Here is a 22,537-nt window from a genome sequence, read left to right as displayed (position 1 = left end):
TCCAGTCGGGGTCAGCGGGGGTCAGGGATAGGGGGGCGCCCTGATACACAGCAGTGGAGAAGGACGACTCTAAGCGACAGGGTGCGAAAAATCACCAAAAGCTTGGTTGTAGATGTTTCCCCTCATTTTCTACAGTCTGGAGACGTTCCCTTTTGATTTATAAATGGATGTGTTTTATAAAATACACCAAAATTAAAAGTGTTGGTTCTCTTTAAAGCCTTGGTGTTTTTCTCGTGGCTTCTTGAATAGTTCTGACTCTGAACCTGAGGAGGGGAGGCAGGCGGTGGGACTTCCTTGCTTTGCGCAGAGATTAGGGATAGGGCCGGGCCTGACTCAGGGAAAGTTAACGTACTCGTATCTCAGACCAGAACCTTTTCATTTTTTTCAGTATTTAAACAACTTATTTTAAAAACAATGCCAGGGCTGGAGAGATGGCTCAGAGGTTAAGAGTGCTGCTGTCTGCTCTTCCAGAAGTTCTGAGTTCAATCCCCAGCAACCACATGGTGGCTCACAACCATCTAGAATGAGATCTGGTGCCCTCTTCTGGCCTGCAGGCATACACACAGCAAACACTATATATGTAATACATGAAAATAAGTAAGTAAAAACAATGACAAACTATCCTAAAATGTATCAATATGGATTCTGTATTGTTTTGCCCGTTAGTGCTTAAAGCGGTAATTTAAATAATTTCTGCAATTGAAAATAGCTGTTTATTAAAGATACTAAGAACTTTTCTGAGTAAGTTATTTACAGTCCAAATGGTGGCTGTTTTATCTTGGGGCCAGTTAAAGCAGCGTTGACTCATGATGACTGGACTGTATTTTGTCAGAGACAAGTTGATTGCTGCCTCACTCTGTAGTGTCCTTTTCCTTCCTGGCACTCTGTCAAGTTGTTGCTAATAATTTTGAGTAACCAACACGCCTGTGCCCCAGAGCTGCTCCTCCTCGGGCTGCGCAGCTCCCTCTGAGCACCAGGTTGTGCTCCTTTAGTGAGGGGGCCACTTACTGGATGATGCTTTTGGTCTCTTTACAGTGCAATCAGCTATTGAAATTTCAGGTCATGGGTGGTCTCCTCAGTTTTGGCTTTGCAAAATGTTTTGAAGATAAAACATACTGAAAAAAATTATAAAATGAACTACATTTGTTTCAGAAAATTCTTATTGTTGTTAGTTTAACTTTAGAAGTGAATTAAAAAAAAAATCCTTATAGGGACTCTGGCGTCTATCACATGCTTGTATTTCAGTTGTGTGGTGGTATGGTGGAAATACTGCCTTTCAGAGCTGTAAAAGGCAAAATACGCTTTCTTGGAAGAATACACATTATTTTTAAATTTTCATAAATTTTGTAATAAACCCCATACTTTGAAAACAATGCTTATGTCTTCCTTATGATGTGTCCAGAAGTTTATACTGGTTATGTTTGTACTTAAACAATCAAAATTAAAATACAGTTTTAGAAACTCCATTTGAGGATAACAGGAAGTGAAGGAAATACAGGGCGGTATGTTAGAGTTTACATGTATGTATGTTTAAATGCTCATCTTTTGAGACTGGTTTCATGTGGCCCAAGCCAGCCTTGAGTGTGCTATGTTGCTGAGGTTTGAGACTAGCTTGGTATAAGCACCAGAGGTCAGTAGGGGGTCACAGTTTGATTAAAGTGTGGGGGGCTTTGCATTTATTTACTTATCCCTTTTTGGCCTTTTGTCTTGACAGCAGGTGTTAACATTAGTCCCCTCCTAGAGGAAGTGGGTATTTGAGAAACTGAGCCTTGGGCCAGATTCCTGGTGGATTTGAGACTGGGAACTGGTAAGATACCCTCAACTGTAAAGGAGTCAAAACCAGAAATTGCTAATCCCATGGTCATGCCCTTTGTAGGTAGGGAGCCTGGATCGCAAGCAACGTGCTTTCTGTGGCTGTACTCAAAGTTCCCCTGCGCTCTTCCACACATGCTCCCCAGGGAATGGCTGGCTGCCTCGGGGCGAGCAGTTCCAGCGTTGAGTACAGGGTTTACTGCTGGTGCTTGCTGAAGAAGTAGCTAGTGACTTACTCTGTGGCATGGAAAGAGATAGCAAGGGAGAAAAAACTCCAAGCCAAGAACCCCGTGGAGAGCTTATGTGGCCCACGGGTACAGGCGCTCCACACTCAAGCCTGGAGGGAAAGGACCAACGCCACACGCGGGTCACAGCTGTGCTCCACATGCATATACAGTTATATATAGACAACCCCAGTGTACAGGAAAATCTCAGCTGTTTGTAATACACCTTTTAAAATAACCAGATAGGTTTTCTTGACGCTCAGGAAACACATAGTAGGTTTGGGGCTGTGTATGTGGGGTGAGGCTGCGGGACAGACTGACCGGGGGGGGGCGGGGGGGGGGAGTTGAGGCTGTGGGACAGACTGACGTCGTTTGCTGCTGCATGTTTGCCTTTCTCTAAAGATTAAAGGGCAAAGGTGAGCGTGGCCTGTGGTGGAGACTGTGCAAGGCTCTGCTCAGCTCAATCCCAAGTGCCTTCTCCTGATAAGAACACCTAGTCCATGTCTAGTGACTCCCAGTACGTAAGAAGTGTCTATTTAATGCCTACCACAGCTGTTTCTGCTTTTTAAAATCTCTGTGCTTGAGTATCCACAAAGAAGGGAAGCTCAGGAGGCCCAGCTTAAAGCAAGCATCAGGACCCAGGATGGCTAAGCACACGGCTTGCTTTCCTCAACAGAGGAAATGAATGGTGCCTGGTCATGGGCAAGCAGGAGTGTCCCCAAGACCCTGGGAATTTTAAGGCCCTAATCCTGGGCTTTGTCATCACTGCCACATGCTGTCTCTCACATCAGTCCTGCACAGGCCTTTATGCCTGCAGAGCAAGCACTCTATTAACTGAGCCATCACCCTACCTGTAGCTGTAACTTAGTCCTTTATTGTGTGTCTTAAGACAGAGTATATAATAAAGCACACCAAGCATGTCCTGGAAATGACTTCTTACGGTTTCTCTGTGTAACACCCATCTGTCCTAGAACTCATTTTGTAGACCAAGCTACTCTCAAACTCACTGAGATCAGCCTGCTTCTGCCACCAGAGTGCTGGGATCAAAGGTGTGCACCACCACCCACAGCCTGAGGTTGAGTGTTACTCACTCTTCTGTGACTTGGACTGGGGCCAGCAGGTATGTTCCTAAATACACAGCCAGCAGGACTTGCTAACAAATTCAGTGCAAGACAAAAGAAACTATGGTCTAACATGCTACCATCTTTTGCCCTGCATTTGCCCTTGCAAGGATGTAAAGACTACAGAGGGTTGGGGATGCACAGTTTGGCTTTGGGGCAGTTTGGGTCTGAAATTTCTCTATGGCAGCCACAGACAGATTAATGTGGAGGTTGAGAGCTCTGAGAGTCTCAGGGCATTGGGTAAGAACTGAGGGGAGTTACACACTATACAGGAATAAGGCGTGTACGTATACAAATACACACACGTTGTGTGCAAGCACGGATGCACACACCACATTATGCCTAACGGTATACAAAATATATAAACTTCTGAGTCCAAACCCCACCACCACCCACCCCTCCAGCAAAGAGAATGAATAAGCTTCAAAAAAAAAAAACCCAAAAACAGTGTATTTAAGAAATGTTGTAAGCTCTGTTTTCAAATTAAGCCTGAGACCATACCAGTTTTAAACACTCATCTTTATTGACAAAATAGGCTCCTCCTCAGCACACTCTCAGATGTAAGTGTAAAGGTTTTCTGGGGGGGTGAGGTGGGTGGAGAGGATGGAAAACTGTTGCTAAAAACAAAGCAAATGTCTTTCAGTATTCACAACCTTAAAATTATATCCAAGAAGACAAAGGATAAATAATTTTTATAAAAATAATTACTTCTCAAATAACATTTTATAATAGAGCTACTCAATGCATTGCCTCTGACTTATTTCAACTGTGCAGACTTTCTTTTTAAAATTCTGGCCTAGGACAAAACTACATGAAAGAATGAATCATTAAATTAAGGGATGCTCTCCAAAAACCAACAGAAAATCTTAAAAATAAATTCACTTGTATAAAATATTAAGGCCTCTGCATGACAACTGTCTACCATCTGGCCACTAGCCCTTTGCTAACGGCCCTACGACCCCGTTCACCTCAAACTTTTGACTGAATTTCTCAAGTGAAGTCCTTTGAAACTTTTGCCAATACATGAAATTACATGTAACATTACAATCAAAGTAATATTTACTTACAAATGTTTTACTTGATGTTCTATTTGTGCTAATTGCAGTATGTACTTCACATACAAGTATATTTTTAGCCACCCTTTACCCTGCTAGCTACAAAATAACAACTTAGGTTTCAATTGGTGTTAAAGCACACGCCTGTATCCTGCGGCCTTAAAAAGCTTTACATAGCGTAACTATGATTTTTTTTTTTTAATTTGGTTTTTTGAGACAGGGTTTCTCTGTGTAGCCATTGCTGTCCTGGGGACTCGCTTTGTAGACCAGGCTGGCCTCGAAATCACAGTGATCCACCTGCCTCTGCCTCCCAAGGGCTGAGATAAAAGGCGTGCATCACCATGCCCGGCCCAAATATGGTATTTTTTAAGTGCAATGGAAAATGCCTATGGCTCCACATTCGGCTGGCGTTTTCTGAGTCATAGGCTGTAAGAACCAAATGGAGCTTAGTAGACTTGGACCCAGAACATTGTTTTTGGAACTTGCATCTACTTGTTAAGTATTTGAAGAGTAATTTCTTAAACAACAACAAAAGAATCTCAAATTTGCCCGGAGATGAACGTGCCTATCTTGTGACATCACATCAACTCTGTCCACGGTGGAAGGTCTGACCTTAAACACCAAGTGGAGAGGAGGAAAAGCCGGCCTCATTGTTAACCGAGAAAAGCAATCTTTCAAAGTAGTTTAACCTACTAAGTGTGTCTACACACGCCTGTCTTTCTTAGAAAGTAATATTCCTTCCCTTTCCTTCCTGAGATGGTACTGCACACTCAAGCAAGCCATGGTAACTGCTAGCTAAGAGTTGTGGGAACTAGGTGTAAGCATTTTCCTTCTGTTTGTGGTGCAAGTGACATTCCTATTAGAGCCTTTAACCTTGAACTGTCTGACAGACTGAATAAATGGGAAGGCTGACAGGCAAGCACTAAGGCAGAAGCCTCATGGTACATAAACTGTGTTGACTCTGACACTGAGCAGGAAGGATAAGACTTGGAACAATGTCTTCCACTTAGAAAACCACAGCAGAATTTATGTTTGAATCTGGGATACTGTAGGATTTCCAATGCTTATTGGAATATTCAGGGTAACCTATGTGTCATCCAGGAAGCCAACAGCACTTCTGAAACTGTAGTGCTCCGCAGCACTGTGAAGACTGACTGTTCACTCAGTGGTGCGGCGTCTAGTTTATGAGCAGCCATTGTCCACTCTTGTGCTGCCTCTGCCAGTGTACCTGTGCATACTGTAGAGGGGAAAGGCTGACTCAAGCCGGGTTTCATGGTCATTCCTCCACTCACTTCTGGGCTCGTCCTGGTGACCATGTAGAAGGTCCCTCAGCTCTTCCTCAGACTCAGGTCGCTGTTAGTCACTAATGCAGACAGAGATGTACTCTCTGATGCATCATCCTTCCGAAGGTTCAAAAAGGATTCTCGAGTTATCTGAAGGATTTCTCTCAAGCCTTTGTTTTCTTGCTGTAAGGAGACAAGCAAAACCCAAGATGGTTTATACCTTATGCAAACAGGAGAGCACTACATGTGCACAGACAGTTCTTGTTTGGTTATCCATCCCTAAAAGATTCCTACAAGGCGCTTCTAAGAGGGACACATTTTATTTTATTTACTTTTTAAAAAATTTATTATGTATACAATGTTCTGCATGCATGTACACCCACATGATAGATGAGGGCACCAGATCTCACCACAGATGGTTGTGAGCCACCATGTGGTTGCTGGGATTTGAACTCATGACCTCTGGAAGAGCAGCCAGTGCTCTTAACTACTGAGCCATCTCTCCAGCCCGAGGGACACGTTTTAAAAGCCCAGCTAGCTGTATGAAGCTGCAGCATAAAAAGCAGGTTCTGCAGCCACACAAATGGATGGATGTACTATGTGCTGTAAGCAGCTTACAAACCTGAATCTAAGCAGATTTCAGAGCTGGGTGTGGTGACACCCACCTTAAGCCCAGCAGTTGGGAGGCAAGGGCAGGGGGTGTCTATGAGTTTGAGGTCGTCCTAGCCTACACAGGGAGTTCTAGGCCAGCTAGGGTTACAAGTGAGACTTTGTCTCAAAAATAAAAACAAAAGACAAAACCAGATTTCAAATGGTGTTAAAGATGCAGGGTTGGCGCTCAGCCTCCCTCCCCAGCGCTGCATGTCTCATGGTGTGTGCATGAGACAGGCGAGGGGCAGAAATCAGCTCGGTTTACAACAGATTGGAGATTGTGTACATATACGTGTACACACACACACACACACACACACACACACACACACACACACACACACGCTCGTGCTAATTATAAATTTCAATGACTAATACCTTGAGGTAGATTTCATCACTCAGTAGTAGTTAGTATATGTTTCCTTCAGCAAAATTTGAGACCAAGACCCATTGAAACAGAAATATAAATGATTATTTGGCATTGAAACCGATTTTGTCATTCTATAACCCTGTTTCTACAGCTGGCCTTACTTTCCGAGTCTCAATGGTCTGGCCTGGGGGCTGTTTCTGAGCACAGTCCTGACTTTCTCCTTTTATTTGTGGCTGCTTTTGCATCACCACAATGAAGCTGAGCAGATAAAAACTATCCAGTTTGCAAAATGCAAAATATTTCTGGTCCCTTGCTAAGAAAGCTGACCTACCCATTTATTACACAACTGGGAGAATACTATATACTCAGAGACAGAACTGGTTTTATGGCCAATCATTAAGACATTTCCTTATCACGCATCTAAGAAAAATATTTTAAATTAAATTTTTGGGTGTATGCGTTATGTGTGTGTACACGTGAAGGCCAGGAGCTGAGGCCGCTAGTCTCCTCTGTTGCAATCCACTTTACTTTTTGAGGTAGGGTCTTACTGAACTTGGAGCACTGCGGTGGCCACTCACTGTCCTGACCTTTACACGGGCACTGGGGTCAGGGCCTTTGACTCACAGTCAGCGCTTACCCCCTGGAGAGCTGAGGATGGCCTCAAGGTCCCAGGAGCTAGGACTAAGGGAGCACCACACCTGCATCGTTTGCGCATCGCAAGACCTTTTTATAGTGTTAGGTCTCTAGCACAAAGAATGAGCTTTAAAACCATGAATTTCTTCAATTTCATAATTTTAAAACTCAGTACACACACACACACACACACACACACACACACACACACACACACACACGTATATTAAAACAATACAGAATCAAAACCCAACTTCTTCTTTCCTTTTTAAGATAGGGTCTGTGTAGCTCTGTCTGTGTGAGAATTCACTCTGTAGACCAGGCTGGTCTTGAACTCAGAGACCAAGTACAAGTCTCTGGCTCTTGAGTGCTGGGATTGAAGGCGAGTACCACCAAGCCTGGTTTAAAATTCCGCATGAGTCACTGAGGATCCCAGACCCTCAAGTACCCAGCGGCCTACCCCAATATCGCCAGAGTCGGAGCTCACAGCCACCGACTCAAGAGCACCGCGGGTGTTAAGATCAGGTGTTCTTGGTTGGAGTGTTTGCAGGGACACTGTCGACTTGTATTTGAAGTTTAAAACTCACTTCGAGTTGAAATATTCGCTCCTGTTCCTTGCAACCCTGCTGTTCGTCAATTTCAATAGCTTTTCTCATCACTGCTGCCATCTCGGTAATCTGGTCAACATGTGCTTGCAGTTCCTGGAATAAGGGTGGAGGTGGAAGTAAGAGGAAGACTTTACTAGTGACATTTTAATTGTCTTTTGATAGAAACACAGTGTGATATCGCTATGTGGCCTCAACATGAATCGTAAGAAACTGGGTGGAGATCAGGTGTTCAGATTAGAATTAAAGCTACAGATCACAGTCTCACTCAGCCCTACTCAAAATACTTGTTTATTTCACATCTATTGCAATGACCAGAAAAGTTTCCTTTTTCACATCTGCACGTACCATTGTCAAAGTTATGGGAAATATAGAAATTGTTGGCACATGCAATCTCTTTCCTTCTCTGAAGCCTACAGGATCCTGTCTCCTCTGATCCTAATCAACCTAATCCCCTCTAGACCATACTCCTCTCGAGAGCAGGAAGTATAGGCCTGTTATTTACTTAGTGTTTGTTGTCTGAGAGTTATTAAGCAAAATCAACAAATTGCTATGGAGCATTAAAACATGAACTGTCTTTTCTTTGTGCCTGATGAAAATGGGGCTGTGAGTATAACACAGATAGCCGTGTTGATCAGTCTTGGTCCTTACTGCACATTTATAATAAGCCAGGTAAGCAAAGTGCAATTCCTCCTGAGACACCTCGCCACCCTTAGGAGCTTTGCTCAGTGACCAGTCAAGGTGGTGAGGAACGGACAGAAGCCTGAGAACAACTGTTTCTTGATAAACAGTTTCTATTGACAATAGAACTTACTATATTACGGCAAAAGTTAACCATCAACGTCAGTGAAAAAAAAAAATCTCCCAATGAATTTTCTGCAGTTGAACGGCTGTAGAAAGGATTTAGTCAAGACCGTAGAGAACCCACTTAACTCCTGAGCTGGAGGAGATGGCCCAGGACCTTTGGAATAGGCAAGCATTGCATCACTGACCCACACTGCAGCCCCATTTTAATCATCTTAAAGAAAAGGAGCAGGCCTTACACAGTTTTGGTTTAGAAGACTGACTCTCAGGCTACATCCTTAAACCTTTGTCTTAACGGAGAAATCCTTGTAGCCTAAGCACTTAGAAGACACCACAGAGAACTCACCCGCTGCCTAGTGCAACAGTTAGGATTAAAACTGAGTGTTAACAATTAGCCAGTGTCTCTCACTTGTAGGAGTCAGACTTTTAAGAGCTCAGTGGGCTCTGTAGCTACGTGCCTTCCCCATGACGCACAGACACAGAATGCTCAGAAAGGCCGCCTGGTAGCCTTGGGCTAGTTACGCTTGTGCGGCCAAGCACAACCAAAGCACATGGCTGCCATTCTCTGCAGCACGGCAGCCACTAAGATGCCTGTTGTGGCGAAGACAAGTACAGAGAACCGAGAAGCCGACTGTGGTAACAGGAAGCCAATAATCTCGCCTTTAAAATGAAGAAAAAAGGTGTTGACTTTTCAGGCAGTCTGTTTTAACAAGACCATAAGGAAGAAACAAAGCAATATTTAGCCCAGGCAAGGACTCACTCACTGTAAGGGTCACACTGCTTTTAAGGGACACAAAACAGGACTGTGGTTCTAAAGCCTAAGTGTCAGTGCAGCACCCTTGAGCTGCCTTGACATGCTGCCCACCTGAGTGTGAGCTTTTTTCTACTCTGCAGCAGCGGCCCAGCATGTCAACACTTAAGACACAAGCATCACTATGTACTGCTTTGTCATCTGTGCAAAAGGCATTCCTATTTGTGAACCCAAACAAAGGGGTTACAGATAAAGATCTAAATAAAAAATTGTAAGTTTGATGGAGGACCAGCTCTTTTATACTAACAGGCTGAAGTTAATATCAAGAAAACAGTTTTCTTTTTTCAGACAGGATCTCACTGCCTAACTCTGGGTAGCCTGGAACCTGCTATGTAGACCAATCTCACCTCACACTCTCAGAGATCTCTCTGCCTCTGCCTCCTGAGAAAGAAAATATTTAATGTCTAGAAATACACTGTTTCATAACAGCAAAAACTGCAGTACCATCTAGCAAGAGCAAACAAAAGATAGTGGGTAAACATCTCTAAAGTTTCTGTCACATTATTTATATATATAATATAGACATATATATTTACGTTTACTTATATCCTGTGCATGACACACAGAGAACTAGGACAAACTTAAGGAGCTTTAGACTCAGCAGCATGGCCATGAAAAGCACACCGTTCGATTGATTTCATTTATTTGCTGATCTATTCTGGGAGAGCAATTCAAAGTAAAACAACTTTTTAAAGGGACCCCACTTGCATCCACCCCGAAGTTGACTGTTTGGTTTAGTGTACATTCTGATTTGCTTCCAAGTGCCTCCTCTCCAGGCCATGCTGAGGTGCTTCAAGGACGAGCCGAGGTGCATCAAGGAAGAGTCCTTCGCAGGGGTTACGAGGCACCATGTCAATCTGTAGCACAGAGTCATTATAATGTTAATACGGACCTCATCCGTAATTTAAAAACTGAATGAGTGTTAGTTCATGCGTGTTAGCCAACTGTTGGAATGTTTGTTTTTTTAAGATTTCCAAAAAGGCATCTGTTAGAAAATAATGTAAAAATAAGTGTTTAGATGAAACTGAGTTTGCTATTGATTTCAATTATGGACTCAGAGAACTGTTGGTGAGTGAGAAATTCTGCATTACTACAACCTCAAGTGGGAATTAGGGTCCCAGTGCAGCTACCCTTGCGGTGACCCGCTAAGTGTGTCACATAATTACTTGTAGGTTTAGGCATATTAGAGCACTGGTGCCTAAGGAGTTCTAGAATCCTCCACTTCGGTGCCTTCATCTATGCATACCCCGCTCCTATCGTTAACTCGAGGATAGGTTACAGGATCTGCCTTCTTTCAGACTTTGCTGATGGACGCCAAGCCTGCTCCTCCTATTACACCAGCGCTCACGGTCACCGCGGTCGGCCCCTCGGTCGCAGAATGTGTTCCTTCATTTACCCTGCTCTGGCCGACGACAACTAATTCAATGCAGGGTGTTAATAAATGTGTTACTTACTAGGCCAAAGTGTCTCCTTTTTGGGAAAAGTCAAAACCACAAACATTAATACGTATTAGTTAGAATTAATAGCAAATAACTCAACAGTCACTTTATGGATGGCAAGATCAGCACTTAGATGAACTCAATCTATACAATAAAAACGGAAAGCTTGGGGCTAGTTAGGAAGTGTTTAAATTAACAGGACACATCGCTGAATGGTACACCAATGGGTTTTGTTTATTTTTGGTGAACACAGGGCGTCAGGCACTGAGCACATGCTCTACCACAGAGCTCTGCTCCTACCTCCTCACGTGTTTCAGAAAACATCGCTGCCCCAGTGCTCCTGCCCCAGTGCTCCTGCCCCAGCGCTCCTGCCCGGGCTCACAGGCTGCAGATCTTACTCCCCGCCTGCCTCCTTTCAAAACTTCAAAATTCTGTTTTTCAAATTGTAAAACCTGAGGGCCTTTTGGAATTTTAAAACTATCCATCAAATCTTCTTTATTCTTAAAGAAACCCTCTTAGTCACACATTTACTTATTTTTTGAGAAAGTAGAATTAAAACAGGATCTCATGTAGTCCAGGCTGGCCTCGAATCTGACCTTTCTGCCTCTATCTCACACGTAGGGGACTAAAGGCTGTGTCGCCATACTTGGCTTAGGTTTGCACTGAAATGCTCCAGCCAAATACCAAGAACTTCCATTTCATCAGGGCATGACTATTACATTAGATAACATTAAATCTTTATTCTCCTACTAATTGACACAAGAGATAGCTATTACATTTCCTAATATGTAAATGTGTCACCCAAAGAATACTATTAGTTAATTCTGATAGAATAATTAAAAAATACAACAGACACCAATATGTTAGAAATATTTTAAAGAATCCAAAATATGTGTCAGCAATTGAGGACTGTATGTATCCCATAAGCACTGCTACTTCTTAAGCAGTATTCGTTGTGAGCAGGCTACGTCACCATTATCCCACACAGCGAAGAGCCAGCCATCCCATCTGGTCTAACATCTTTACTTCACACTGGCAGTTAAAACACAGTTTAATGTGAATAGCAGCAGTCTCATTCTGTTTGTTGTGAGAGCAGCTGCCCCCACGTGACCCCAAGTAGACGATGTTCATGTCAGCTACATGCTGCCCTGGTCCCTTCCTTCCCCAGCCCCAAGGTCCCTCACTCAGACTAGACTCTACAGGAAAACAATCCACACTCAGCTGCTGGCAGGCTTGAAAAGCATTTTTGCTTTAAACTGAATGCACCTTTATTTTTAAAAATAGTTTATTTTTGAACTAGTACACACACTCCCCCCCCCCAAGTCACTAAGGACAGCAATCCCGAGGCAGAGGCAGGAGGTCTCTGAAGGCTAGCCTGGTCTACCAAGTGAGCTCCTGGACAACCAGAGGCTGCATAGTGAGACCTGTTACTGAGGGGTAAAGGGAGTTAGAAACAGAAGCCAAGTAGAAAACAATATAGAACAAGAAATGGAGGGATGGTGACAGACGACGTCAACTACAGTGTGAGGTGCTGTATGTACCACAGCAGCAGTGATGCGCACTGTCCCGTGGGCTCCCCAGCAGCCCCAGCTCTGCCTTCAAGGCAGTTTTGTAGGGCGGGTTACCTTTGAGTGCTGCTCCTTTAACTTCAGGATGACACCTGGGTCGTCTTTTTTGCTAGCCATCAGCAGTCTGAACATTTGCTCTCGGTACTTGCTCATTATCAGCTCCAAGGCAGACTGGTGCTCTTCCAAAGATGTTCGCAGTTCTGTCAAAAACAATGTGCTTTATTCAAACGAGTTAAGATTGCGTAAATTCCGCTCTTCCATATAGTATTTATCAAAACGCTGAGATATAGGATATTTTAAAAAAGAAAACATGCAACAAATAAGTACTCCCTGCTTTTTTTTTTTTTGGCTTTTCAAAATAGGGTTTCTCTGTCTAACCTTGGCTGTCCTGGACTCCACCACCACACCCAGCAAGTCCCTCATTTTTTTTTCTCCTCACTTTTTATTGAATAAAGTTTTGTGTGTGCACACATGCCACAGCACAGGCACAGAGGTCAGAGGACAACCTACCATTGACTTTCACTTATACCATGTGGATTCCAGGGATAGAACTCAGGCTGTCAGGCTTGGTGGCAAGTGTCCCTGATCCTCCGTCAAGCCATCTCTCAGTTTTTAAAAAGTGTTTATTTAAAACTCATTTCTTTCCTTTTTTTGTTTTTTTGAGACAGGGTTTCTCTGTGTAGCCTTGGCTGTCGAAGACTGGCCTCTGCCTCCCTGAGTGCTGGGATTAAAGGTGTGCGCCACCACACCTGGCTTAAAAGTCATTTGAGTTGTGAGGCCGGACTGAACAATGCACAGAAGCACAGTGCTGTGGTGGACTGCAGCTCTCATGTGCAACACGGAAGGAACAAGGATAAAAATACTAGTCAAAAAATTAAACAAAAGCAAATGGCCATATTATTCTGGGAAGTTCAGTCTAATGCTTGTGTTGAAGGATGGCGGGACAGCACGGCAGGGATTATGAACACCCAGGATGTTGAGGAGAAGCATCTAAGCTGGTGCTGAGCTGGGCAGAAGCTCGCAGAGGTCTGGGCAGAGCAGCACTGAGTGTCACTCGGGGCAGATTAGATACTCAAGAGTGACTTCAGTGGACTATCTCCCTGCTAAGAAAGAGCACTCTGTTTATTTCACGTGTGTATGTGAGTGCCTGGTGCCCCATGGGAGGATATCCGGTCCTCTGGAGAGGGAGCTACAGAGGCTGCGCCATCTCTCTGGCCCCTCCCCAACTTGTGAATACACTAACTAGTCTCAACCAACACCACAATGGAAGATTAGAGTTCACTTTAGTGACGGTGCCTCTTGCCTTTGTTCTCTTGTTGTAGTTCTCTGATCTGTCTGTTCTCTTGCTGGATTCCCATAACTAGCGTGGACCGTGGCCGGTGTCTTGCAACTTCATTAAGTTCTTGGATTTCTTCCTGATACTAAGGAAAAGATTAAAGAACAACATATGCAAAGGCAGAACTCCACTATCCTATCTGACACGTGAACATAAGCGAGCAGACCCTGCAGCAGCTGAGCAGAGGGCCACACGACCCGACACTCCATTCCCGAAGACGAGAAAAGGGAACGCTCACAGTGCTATTCCTCACAGTAAGGAAAACAGAGACCAGTCCAGCCACCTGTTCAGTGAGGAGAGGACAGACAGGATGCCCTGTGTCCCCGTGCGGTGCAGCTCCACTGGGCAATGAACAGAAGAAAAGAGCCTGCCACCTACTACACCCTGATGAATTCTAAAATGCAGTAAAAGGCCAATCACAAAAGCAGGTGCCTCCACCTGACTCACTGCAGTGTCTAGAGCAGTGTCTCTCTCTGTGAGAGAATTTGCGGTTTCCAAGGTTGAGAGGGTAGGAAGCCAGAAGACACTGGTGTGTGTATAATTTGTTTAGTACGAGCAAGGCCCCAGGTTCCATCCCCAGCACCACAAAAAAGGGGGCGGACAAACTCTGTCTATTATATAGCTTTGGCTGTCCTGGAACTCACTCTGTAAAACCAGGCAGGCCTCAAACTCAGAGATCCACCTGCTTCTGCCTCCCAAGTGGTGGGATTAAAGCTATGCACCACCATGCCTGGTTGGATTTTGTATTTTTCTAAAAATGAGAATCCAATTTTAGAATTTCACCCATTCTTCTTGAGGCATTCTTACTGGGTAACTATCAATGAATTCATAATAACTTTGGTGGTTTGAAAGAAAATGGCCCCCGTAGGCCCATAGGGAGTGGCACTGCTAGGAGGTGTGGCCTTGGTGGGGTGGGTGTGGCTTCACTGGAGGAGGTGCACTCTTGACTCAAGGGTGGGCCTTGATGTCTCACAAACACAAGCCAGTTCTCTCTCTGAGGCCAGTGGATCAAGATATAGGACTCTCAGCTTCTCCGCCATGCTCCCTGCCAGGCTGATAACGGACTAAACCTCTGTGTCTGTAAGTCAGCCCCAATGAAATGTTTTCCTTTGTAAGAGTTGTGTGGTCAGTGTCTCTTCACAGCCATGAAGCTCTACCCAGCAGCATTCCTGGTTCTTAAGTCCAGGACTCAACTCCTTTTTCAGGCACATTCATGACAGAGGTCTATGCTTGCTGGAGCACCTGGGTCAGGCTGACATCAAGGAGTGGGTGGCTTTAGGGTGACACAGATGCAAATCAGAGTGAGGGAACTTGCTACACTATTTCTGGTGGCAGAGAAAAGCAGACTGTTTTTCTCTGTGTAGCCCTGGCTGTCTTGGAACTTGACCAGAGATCCACCTGCCTCCCAAGTGCTGGGACTAAAGGCATGTGTCACCACTGTCTGATAAGGGTGGCTTTAAAACAAATTTATTTACGTATGTATATGAGCACTCTGCCTTCATGTACACCACAAGAAGACATGGGATTCCATTACAGATGGCTGTAAGACGCCATGTGGGTGCTGAGAACTGAACTCAGGACCTCTGGAAGAGCAGCCAGCCCTCCAGCCCCAAGGGCTGCTTTTTTAAAAGCTGCAAGTCTTTATGGGTGGATGGCTTACACAGTAGCTGAATTTGATCGTCTACTCAAAGAGTCTTGCTATTAGCAAGAAGCAAAACCTACTTAATTTCTACTGTAAATGACAGATTTAAAACATGCTAGAAAAAAATGAATTTGAAAAATGAATTTCCAAAAATGACTTGGTTATTAAATAAATGCAAGCACTTTTATAAGTAAAAGTATAAACATCCTGACATTAGGGAACTATGTTATCAAATGTATGGACGTAACAATTTCACTTATTATTTGACTCAAATGTACATTCCTGTCAGAAAAGGCATGAAATTTATAGGTTTTAAATAAACCTACTGTCTTAGTCAGGGTTTCCACTGCTGCAACAAAACACCATGACCAAAAGGCAAGCAGGGGAGGAAAGGGTTCATTTGGCTTATACGTCCACGTCACTGTTCACACTGAGGGAAGTAAGGGAGGGAACTCAAGCAGGGCAGGAGCCTGGAGGCAGGAGCGGATGCGGAGGACATGGAGGAGGGCTGCTTACTGGCTTGCTCAGCATGGTACCTTAGAGAACCCAGGAGCACCAGGATGGCTGTACGCACCATGGGCTGGCCTTCTCCCATTGATCCTAACTGAGAAAATGCCTTACAGCTGGATCTCATGGAGGCGTTTTCTCAACGGAGGCTCCTTCCTCTCTGATGACTAGCTTGTGTCAACCTAGCTATATAAATGCCACTACAACATAATATCCCCTATTCCAAAGTAAAATAAACGTACAAGGGAGGCTACCTGAAAACTTCAATTAGAAATTATTTGATTAGGTAGTAGTTTATTGTGGTTTGAATGAAAATGGCTCCCACTGCCTCATAGATTTGAAGCTGTGGCCACCAAGGAGTGGCACCACTTGACACCTACTGGAGAAAGCGTGTCACTGGGGGTGGCCTTTGAGGTTTCAAAAAACCCATTCCATGCCGAGTCTCTCTCCCTGCTGTGTGCAGATCCAGATGCGGAGCTCTCAGCTCCAGCACCATGCTGCCTGCTGCCAACACGCTTCTCCCCGTGACATCGGACTGGACTTTAACACTGGAACAAGCCCCAAATACATGTTTTCCTTTATAAGAGTTGCTGTGGTCAAGGCATCTTTTCACAGCAACAGAACACAGACATTTTTTCTTTAATATTACTTAATCAAGTATTAGTGAACTTGGTTAAATGGAGTCAGCAAGGGGCAGTCAGACCTGCTTCATTGCTTCCACTCGCTTGCTGAGGGCCGTGGTCTGCTCGATCAGAGACTCTGCTGCATCATCATGGTCTCTCAGCCTTTCCACAAGGGCTTTAGCGTCAGCAAGTGCCTTCTCAATTGTGCAGCTCATTTCTGAAAGAATACCAACAGACACATTTAAGGTCAGGACTTAGTCGATGCACCACCTCACCCTCAGTTGCTGGTTAAGCTTCAGCTTCTAAGGCTTCACTCGTTAGAGAGGAAAGCTGTTAGGAATATCACGCACCTCGACTGGGGTAGTATCGTAAATGCACATCTGACTGTAAGAACTCTCCTTAACCCCCCCTCCCACACTCACACTCACAACTGAACAGCCAAGCTGGCCTCTGTGTGCTTTTCTATGTCACAGTCTCAACTTCGCTTTGAAAGAGCTTCTGCTTCTTATGTAAAGTGACATTAAAGTCCCAATTCCTGCATTTTCTTAGCGGCACCGTTAGCTAATACAGGCAACTCTCACTGTTTCAGGAGAAGCTGAGGGGATTTTGAGATGGCAACAGAGGCCAGCACTCTCCTCTCTCCAGCACAGGGAACAGGCAGCAGGTGTGCAGCTGCCTTCTGAAGGCGATGTCAGGGAACACTCAACAACAGCAGGACATCTGCTGCAAGGGTGCCATGGCCGGAGGGGGCAAGCCTCCCCTCGGCAAAGTGGGAGTGAACAAGAGATAGATACCACGAGAGATATAATAACTAAGTCAAGAGCAAATGAAGAGCCGCAGGTGGAAGCCACAACTGCAATCCCAGTGCCGAGAGTCTGCAGCAGGGGATCAAGACAAGGAGTCCAACTGGGTCCCACGTCTGTCTCAACCCAGTCCCTGAGAGAACAGAGAGGTCCTTGCAGAGGCAGATTTCACTGTAGACACAGTGAGCTGAACCACACATGTCATACACACAAACCAGCAATTCAGAGCAGACCAACGGGCCCCGCCAGCCCACAAAGGACAAGCAATAGTCCTGTATCTACTACAGCCACTGGAGACCGTTACATAACCACACTCCCACAGATATTCTCTAACAAGCCTAACTAGTAGAGAATTTGGAGTTAAAAATAACTTGCAAAAGAAGCTCCACACCCAGGGAGCTTCAGTAGCAAGTTCTAGAACTTATGAGCTCCATGGGCTCTAAGCACACACTAGGAGCACGCGCGCGCGCGCGCGCGCACACACACACACACACACACACACACACACACACACACAGGCAAAAGGTATGTGACGGAGTTAAAGACTCAATATAACTGTTTTCAGTTGACAGTCTGACACAGCCAGAAACTGACAAGCTGATTTTCTAACGCTACAGAAAGCTAGGGAAGCAGAACCACGGAAGCCATCTTGTGAAGATCTGAGACTCTACACAGAGCTGTGACAACAAGGCTGCTCTGATGCGCTGAGACACAGGCCCGCAAAAGTGTGGCCAGCTTATTTCTGAAAGTGTGCAAAGGGAGCTGGGCATGCTGCTCACACTCCTGCAGTTCAAGCATAGAGAAGGCTGAGGCAGGAGGGTCACTGCAAGTGTGGGGTTAGCTACTACGTAGTGAATTCAAGGCCATCTTTGGCTATACAAAGTAAAAAAAGGGTGTGTGAGTGCAAAGGCAAGTCAAAGAGTACGAGAGGCTGGAAGGATGGTTCAGTGGTTAACAGTGCTGGTGCTCAGCTATGAGGACGAGAGTTCAGACCCCAAGACCCACGTCAGTGAGCTCACAAACGCCACCAGCTCCACCTTCAATCCAAAGTGCTGCACTGGCCTTCAAGGGCATGCACCCATACCACAAATACACACACACACACACACACACACACACACACACACACACACACACTCCCCCTCCCTCACACAGGGTCTCTCTGTGTAGCCTTGGCTGTCCTGCACTCACTTTGTAGACCACGATGGCCTCAAACTCACAGTGATCCACCTGCCTCTGTCTCCCAAGTGCTGAGATTAAAGGCGTGCACCACCACACCTGGCACACTTTTCTTAAAGAGAAAGATCAGTGTTTTTTCGACAAGTAGCACTGGAAGAACTCAACACCTATATACCTGAAAGTAATCTCAATAAAATTTTTATTTGGTTTTTATAAAGCTCTGTAGTTTAAAGCTTTTCTCAAAATGGAGCACAAACTTTAAAATGGTAATACTATAAGGGGGAAAAAGGCAAAGAAAATCTCTGTAATCTGGAGATAGTCAGACTTTTAAGTTATGATACCAAAGGCATAAAAAACAAAAACTGTAAAAACCACTGATAAACCCAGTGTCACTGGATGATAAACTGGACAGTTACACAAACCTGAAGAACACCACCTTATTTTGCCCTTTAGACAAAGGACAAGTGCGACTCCTTTATTCCATCGAGAAAACAGACTCAAGAATTCCAAATACAGGAGCTGAGTGGCAGTCCAGCTAGTGCCGGCCTGGAATTCTGCAACAGAGCTGGACCGAGGGCCCTGTCTCCTTTTTCCTATGTAACAACTACCCAACCTCCTAAGATAGAAAGAACAAAATTCTCTGACTCTACAAAGTGGAACCCCTAAAAGATTTAATTTTTTTTATTTTGAGTCAACCAATAGAAATATTAATGAACAACTTTAAATGACAAAATCTTAAATAATGTTTTTATATAACTATAAAAATTTAGCAACTGTTTTAAGTATACATAAAAATTAAGCAGTGAATATGGTGGCCTTTAAAAAAAACAGCTACTTTAAAAAATGATCTCTAGGCTGCACAGAGACTAACAAAATGAACTATATTTTATATTTTAAAGTATAAAAGCTTATCTAACAGAAGGAATTATAAACAGATTAACAAATACTAATTTTATTAACATTTCAGAAAAACAGTGACACAGCTTCTGAAAAATCTGTGTACTCATTTCCTGTTTGCAAAACCTCAAAATAGCTTAAAGTAATTTATAACGAGAATCTGCCTTGCCACCTTTTTGAGGATGCTTTCTTCCCCATTTGGCTCCTAAAAGACACTGTTTTCCCCATTCTGTTACCAAAAACAAAAACAAATCGAAAACCAAACCTCCAATTTAAGAAAGGAAAACTTCAATTTATCAACCTATTTTTTTCAGTGCTTGTCTTAATAAGTCATGATATACTTAAATTGTTTTAAACAGGGAGGCTTAAATCACAGGAGAACATTTTTAAGAAACAGGTTTTCTTTCTTCTTTTGCTTCCAGCTTTAGCCACATTTTCACCCACTCTACCATGAAGATACTTGCAGTCAGATTCTTACAGATGGTCAAGAACATTCTGTTGCTGATTAAAGAGAAACCACCACCTGCCCATGGCAGCAACGGCCAGCTGTTTACTTTTAGCTTTTAGTTAAGAAAAATCTAAAGAAATTCAAGTAACTCTTCTTTCTCTTATAAACAAATCTACTAATTATCCAAATTTCTGGAGATCCACAAACATGGTGTGATATGTCAGATGTGTTTTTAAAATGTCAAAAGTTTAGTTTAAAATTTGTTATTGCTCAGGTGGGCATCTTTAATGTTACTACTTAATTAGATAGCATTATATTAACAGGCACATGGAAATAGCAAGATAAAATATGTTTCGTTTCAAGTCTTTCAGAGAAATATTTGAATAGGTCAAGAATGTTTATAGCTAGAAATGGTGACACAGAACTTTAATGCCAGCACTAGGGAGGCAAGAGGAGAGGTTATCTCTGCACTCAAGGACAGCCTGGTCTACATGGTGAGTTAGTTCTAGGATAGCCAGGGCTATGTAGAAAGACTCAATCTTTGAAAAAAAAAAGTATATAGAAAACACATAAAGTGAACATTTAACTAGGTGGTGGTGGCCCCGAGGCAGAAGCAGGAGGACCTCTGAGTTCCAGTATAGTCAGGGCTACACAGAGAAACCCTGAGAGAAGGGGGGTGGGGAGGCATCTGGTGCAGACATAAATTATTTCAAAGTACAGACAATTTCTACTCTTTTTGAAAAATGAATGACTTGGAGCTTTATGAAGAAAAGCAACTCTTAAGAGTTGAAAGGAACACAATTTGAGAGGAAATGCTCTGGTAATCAAAACCAACGTACACACTCCCTACAACTGTGGCCATGTTGTGTGTGTGCTTAGATGAACAACCCAGAGGAGAGCTAAGCTAACCTCAGCCAGCTACTCCTAACCTGGGCCAAGGAGTCAGGCGATGTTTGCATGAGAGCACGTATGCTGAGCATTAGCAACAACACTTGCATCACATTTGAAATGCTAGTATCCGATGGCATCTGAGTGCATAGGGTGAGCGCATGCACATGTGCTTGCTAACACTGACAATTTCTATTAACTAAGACAAAGTACAATTACGTGTGCGTTAGGAAGACAAGACTGCTCATATTCAGAACAGCTAAGGGCATTTACCCTAAAATTAAAAAGTTCCTTTGGATTCTAATATTCTGATTTTTAAGGGACTAAGAATTTTTATAGCAAATCCTTTAGAACAGTTACATTATAGATATGTATGTATGAATAATGCTTGCTATGTGCCAACACTAAATTAGCTTTTTTTCCCTCTTTCTCTTATTTTATTTTTTTACATTTATTTATTTACTCTTTAAATTTTATGTGCATTGTATGTCTATGGGTGTCAGATTTTGGAGTTACAGACAGTTGTGAGCTGCCATGTGGGTGCTGGGAATCGAACCCGGGTCCTCTGGAAGAACAGTCAGTGCTCCCAACCGCTGAGCCATCTCTCCAGCCCGAATTAGCTTTTATTTCAAACATGAATGAGACATGACTCTGGACTCAAGTTCAAGCTGGCAGGAGAGACAAGTAATCGAACAAATAATTCACCGCAATACATGCTGCAGAGCTGTGTCAAGGGCTCTGGAAGCTCACTGTATTGTCAACGTCACCCAAGTGAGTCTAACAAGAATGATCTATGAACTGGGTTTTGATAGATGGTGAAACAGAGGGAAAAGCAAGCATCCCAGCGGACTGCACAAAGGCACGTGAGGCACATCTGGGGAAACAGCCAACAACCTGGAACGGGAGGATGGTAGAGAACTAGGGGCAGCAACGAGATGACATTAAAAAGGCAAAATAAGATTTGAGATAGGACGGGAAAAGCCCTGACAAATCGATATGCTTAAATTAGAACTTGAAAAAGTTTCAGGAAAGATGATGCATTTCCCAGTAACTATGGAAGGCTGCCGCGGGGACACGAGCTTGGGGCGGAGGAAGGCAACTGTAATGCTCACGGCGAGAGAAGAAATAACCTGGCGCGGTGTGAGTGAACACAGACCCGTAGACAATTCTGAGGTCCGTGGTCTGCAAAGGAGGATGGTCATCAGGGACGGGAAGCAGAGTCGTGCGGAGCAGACTTACACGACGGTAGCTGACCATGGAGGCAGCGAAATAAAAAATGCGTCTTTCAAAAAAAAAAAACCTCAGGATGGGATAAAGACGACTGCGTGCGGGTCACACATGTAAACAAGCACCCCGTCCACACCCACACCCCGCCTGAGAGCAAGAGATCTGCGCTGCTCTCGAAAAGGGTGACACGCACACACTTATGAAACAGCTTTCTGAAGAAACACCAGCTTTTGAACTTGGAACAGAATTTGGAAAGGCGCCGCCGCCGCAGCAGGACTAAAACAATTCCAGCTTCTGCCTCAGGACTGTGGCTAAGTCCAAGCCGCAAACACCGTGTCCAGTGCGCGGAGGGAGGAAAGTCAGGTGGGACGAGTCCCTCCAGCCACCGCCCACGGAGCTCCCGAGTAGCTGGGGCCCGGCGGAAACAAACCCGGAAGGGGTGTCCTGCGGGGCGCAGGCTCGGGGTCTCCGTGGAACTTTCCGTACCTCGGGTCCCGGCAGGGGCTCGGCGAGAGCACGGGGAGAGGGAGCCCGGCTCTGGGGCTCGCCCACGCGTGTGTTAGTCCACTCACTCGGCTTCCGACACGGCGGCGCCCCGCGAGATCGAGGCG

General features: G+C 44.4%; 1 protein-coding gene across 3 annotated transcripts; it reads right to left on the bottom strand.

The window, feature by feature from the left end:
* Positions 1–4,637: 4,637 nt before the first annotated feature.
* Positions 4,638–22,519, bottom strand: Fgfr1op2 (FGFR1 oncogene partner 2). Of its 3 annotated transcripts, none has more exons than XM_051155602.1 (7): positions 22,413–22,519; positions 16,565–16,701; positions 13,680–13,797; positions 12,434–12,576; positions 10,113–10,226; positions 7,737–7,850; positions 4,638–5,678 (listed from the first exon to the last, which is right to left on the bottom strand). In XM_051155602.1, exons 2-7 carry the CDS (start codon positions 16,697–16,699, stop codon positions 5,541–5,543), a joined length of 762 nt encoding a protein of 253 aa, XP_051011559.1. In that variant the 5' UTR covers positions 16,700–16,701; positions 22,413–22,519; the 3' UTR covers positions 4,638–5,540. The 3 variants fall into 3 exon arrangements, with proteins under 3 accessions (XP_051011559.1, XP_051011560.1, XP_051011561.1); XM_051155603.1 differs by having other exon boundaries at positions 22,357–22,499; XM_051155604.1 differs by lacking the exons at positions 4,638–5,678; positions 7,737–7,850 and having other exon boundaries at positions 9,946–10,226.
* Positions 22,520–22,537: the final 18 nt, after the last annotated feature.

This window comes from Acomys russatus, chromosome 13 (genome assembly GCF_903995435.1).
Source record: "Acomys russatus chromosome 13, mAcoRus1.1, whole genome shotgun sequence".
Classification (NCBI taxonomy): domain Eukaryota; kingdom Metazoa; phylum Chordata; class Mammalia; order Rodentia; family Muridae; genus Acomys; species Acomys russatus.
This window is presented reverse-complemented; position numbering and strand designations above follow the sequence as displayed.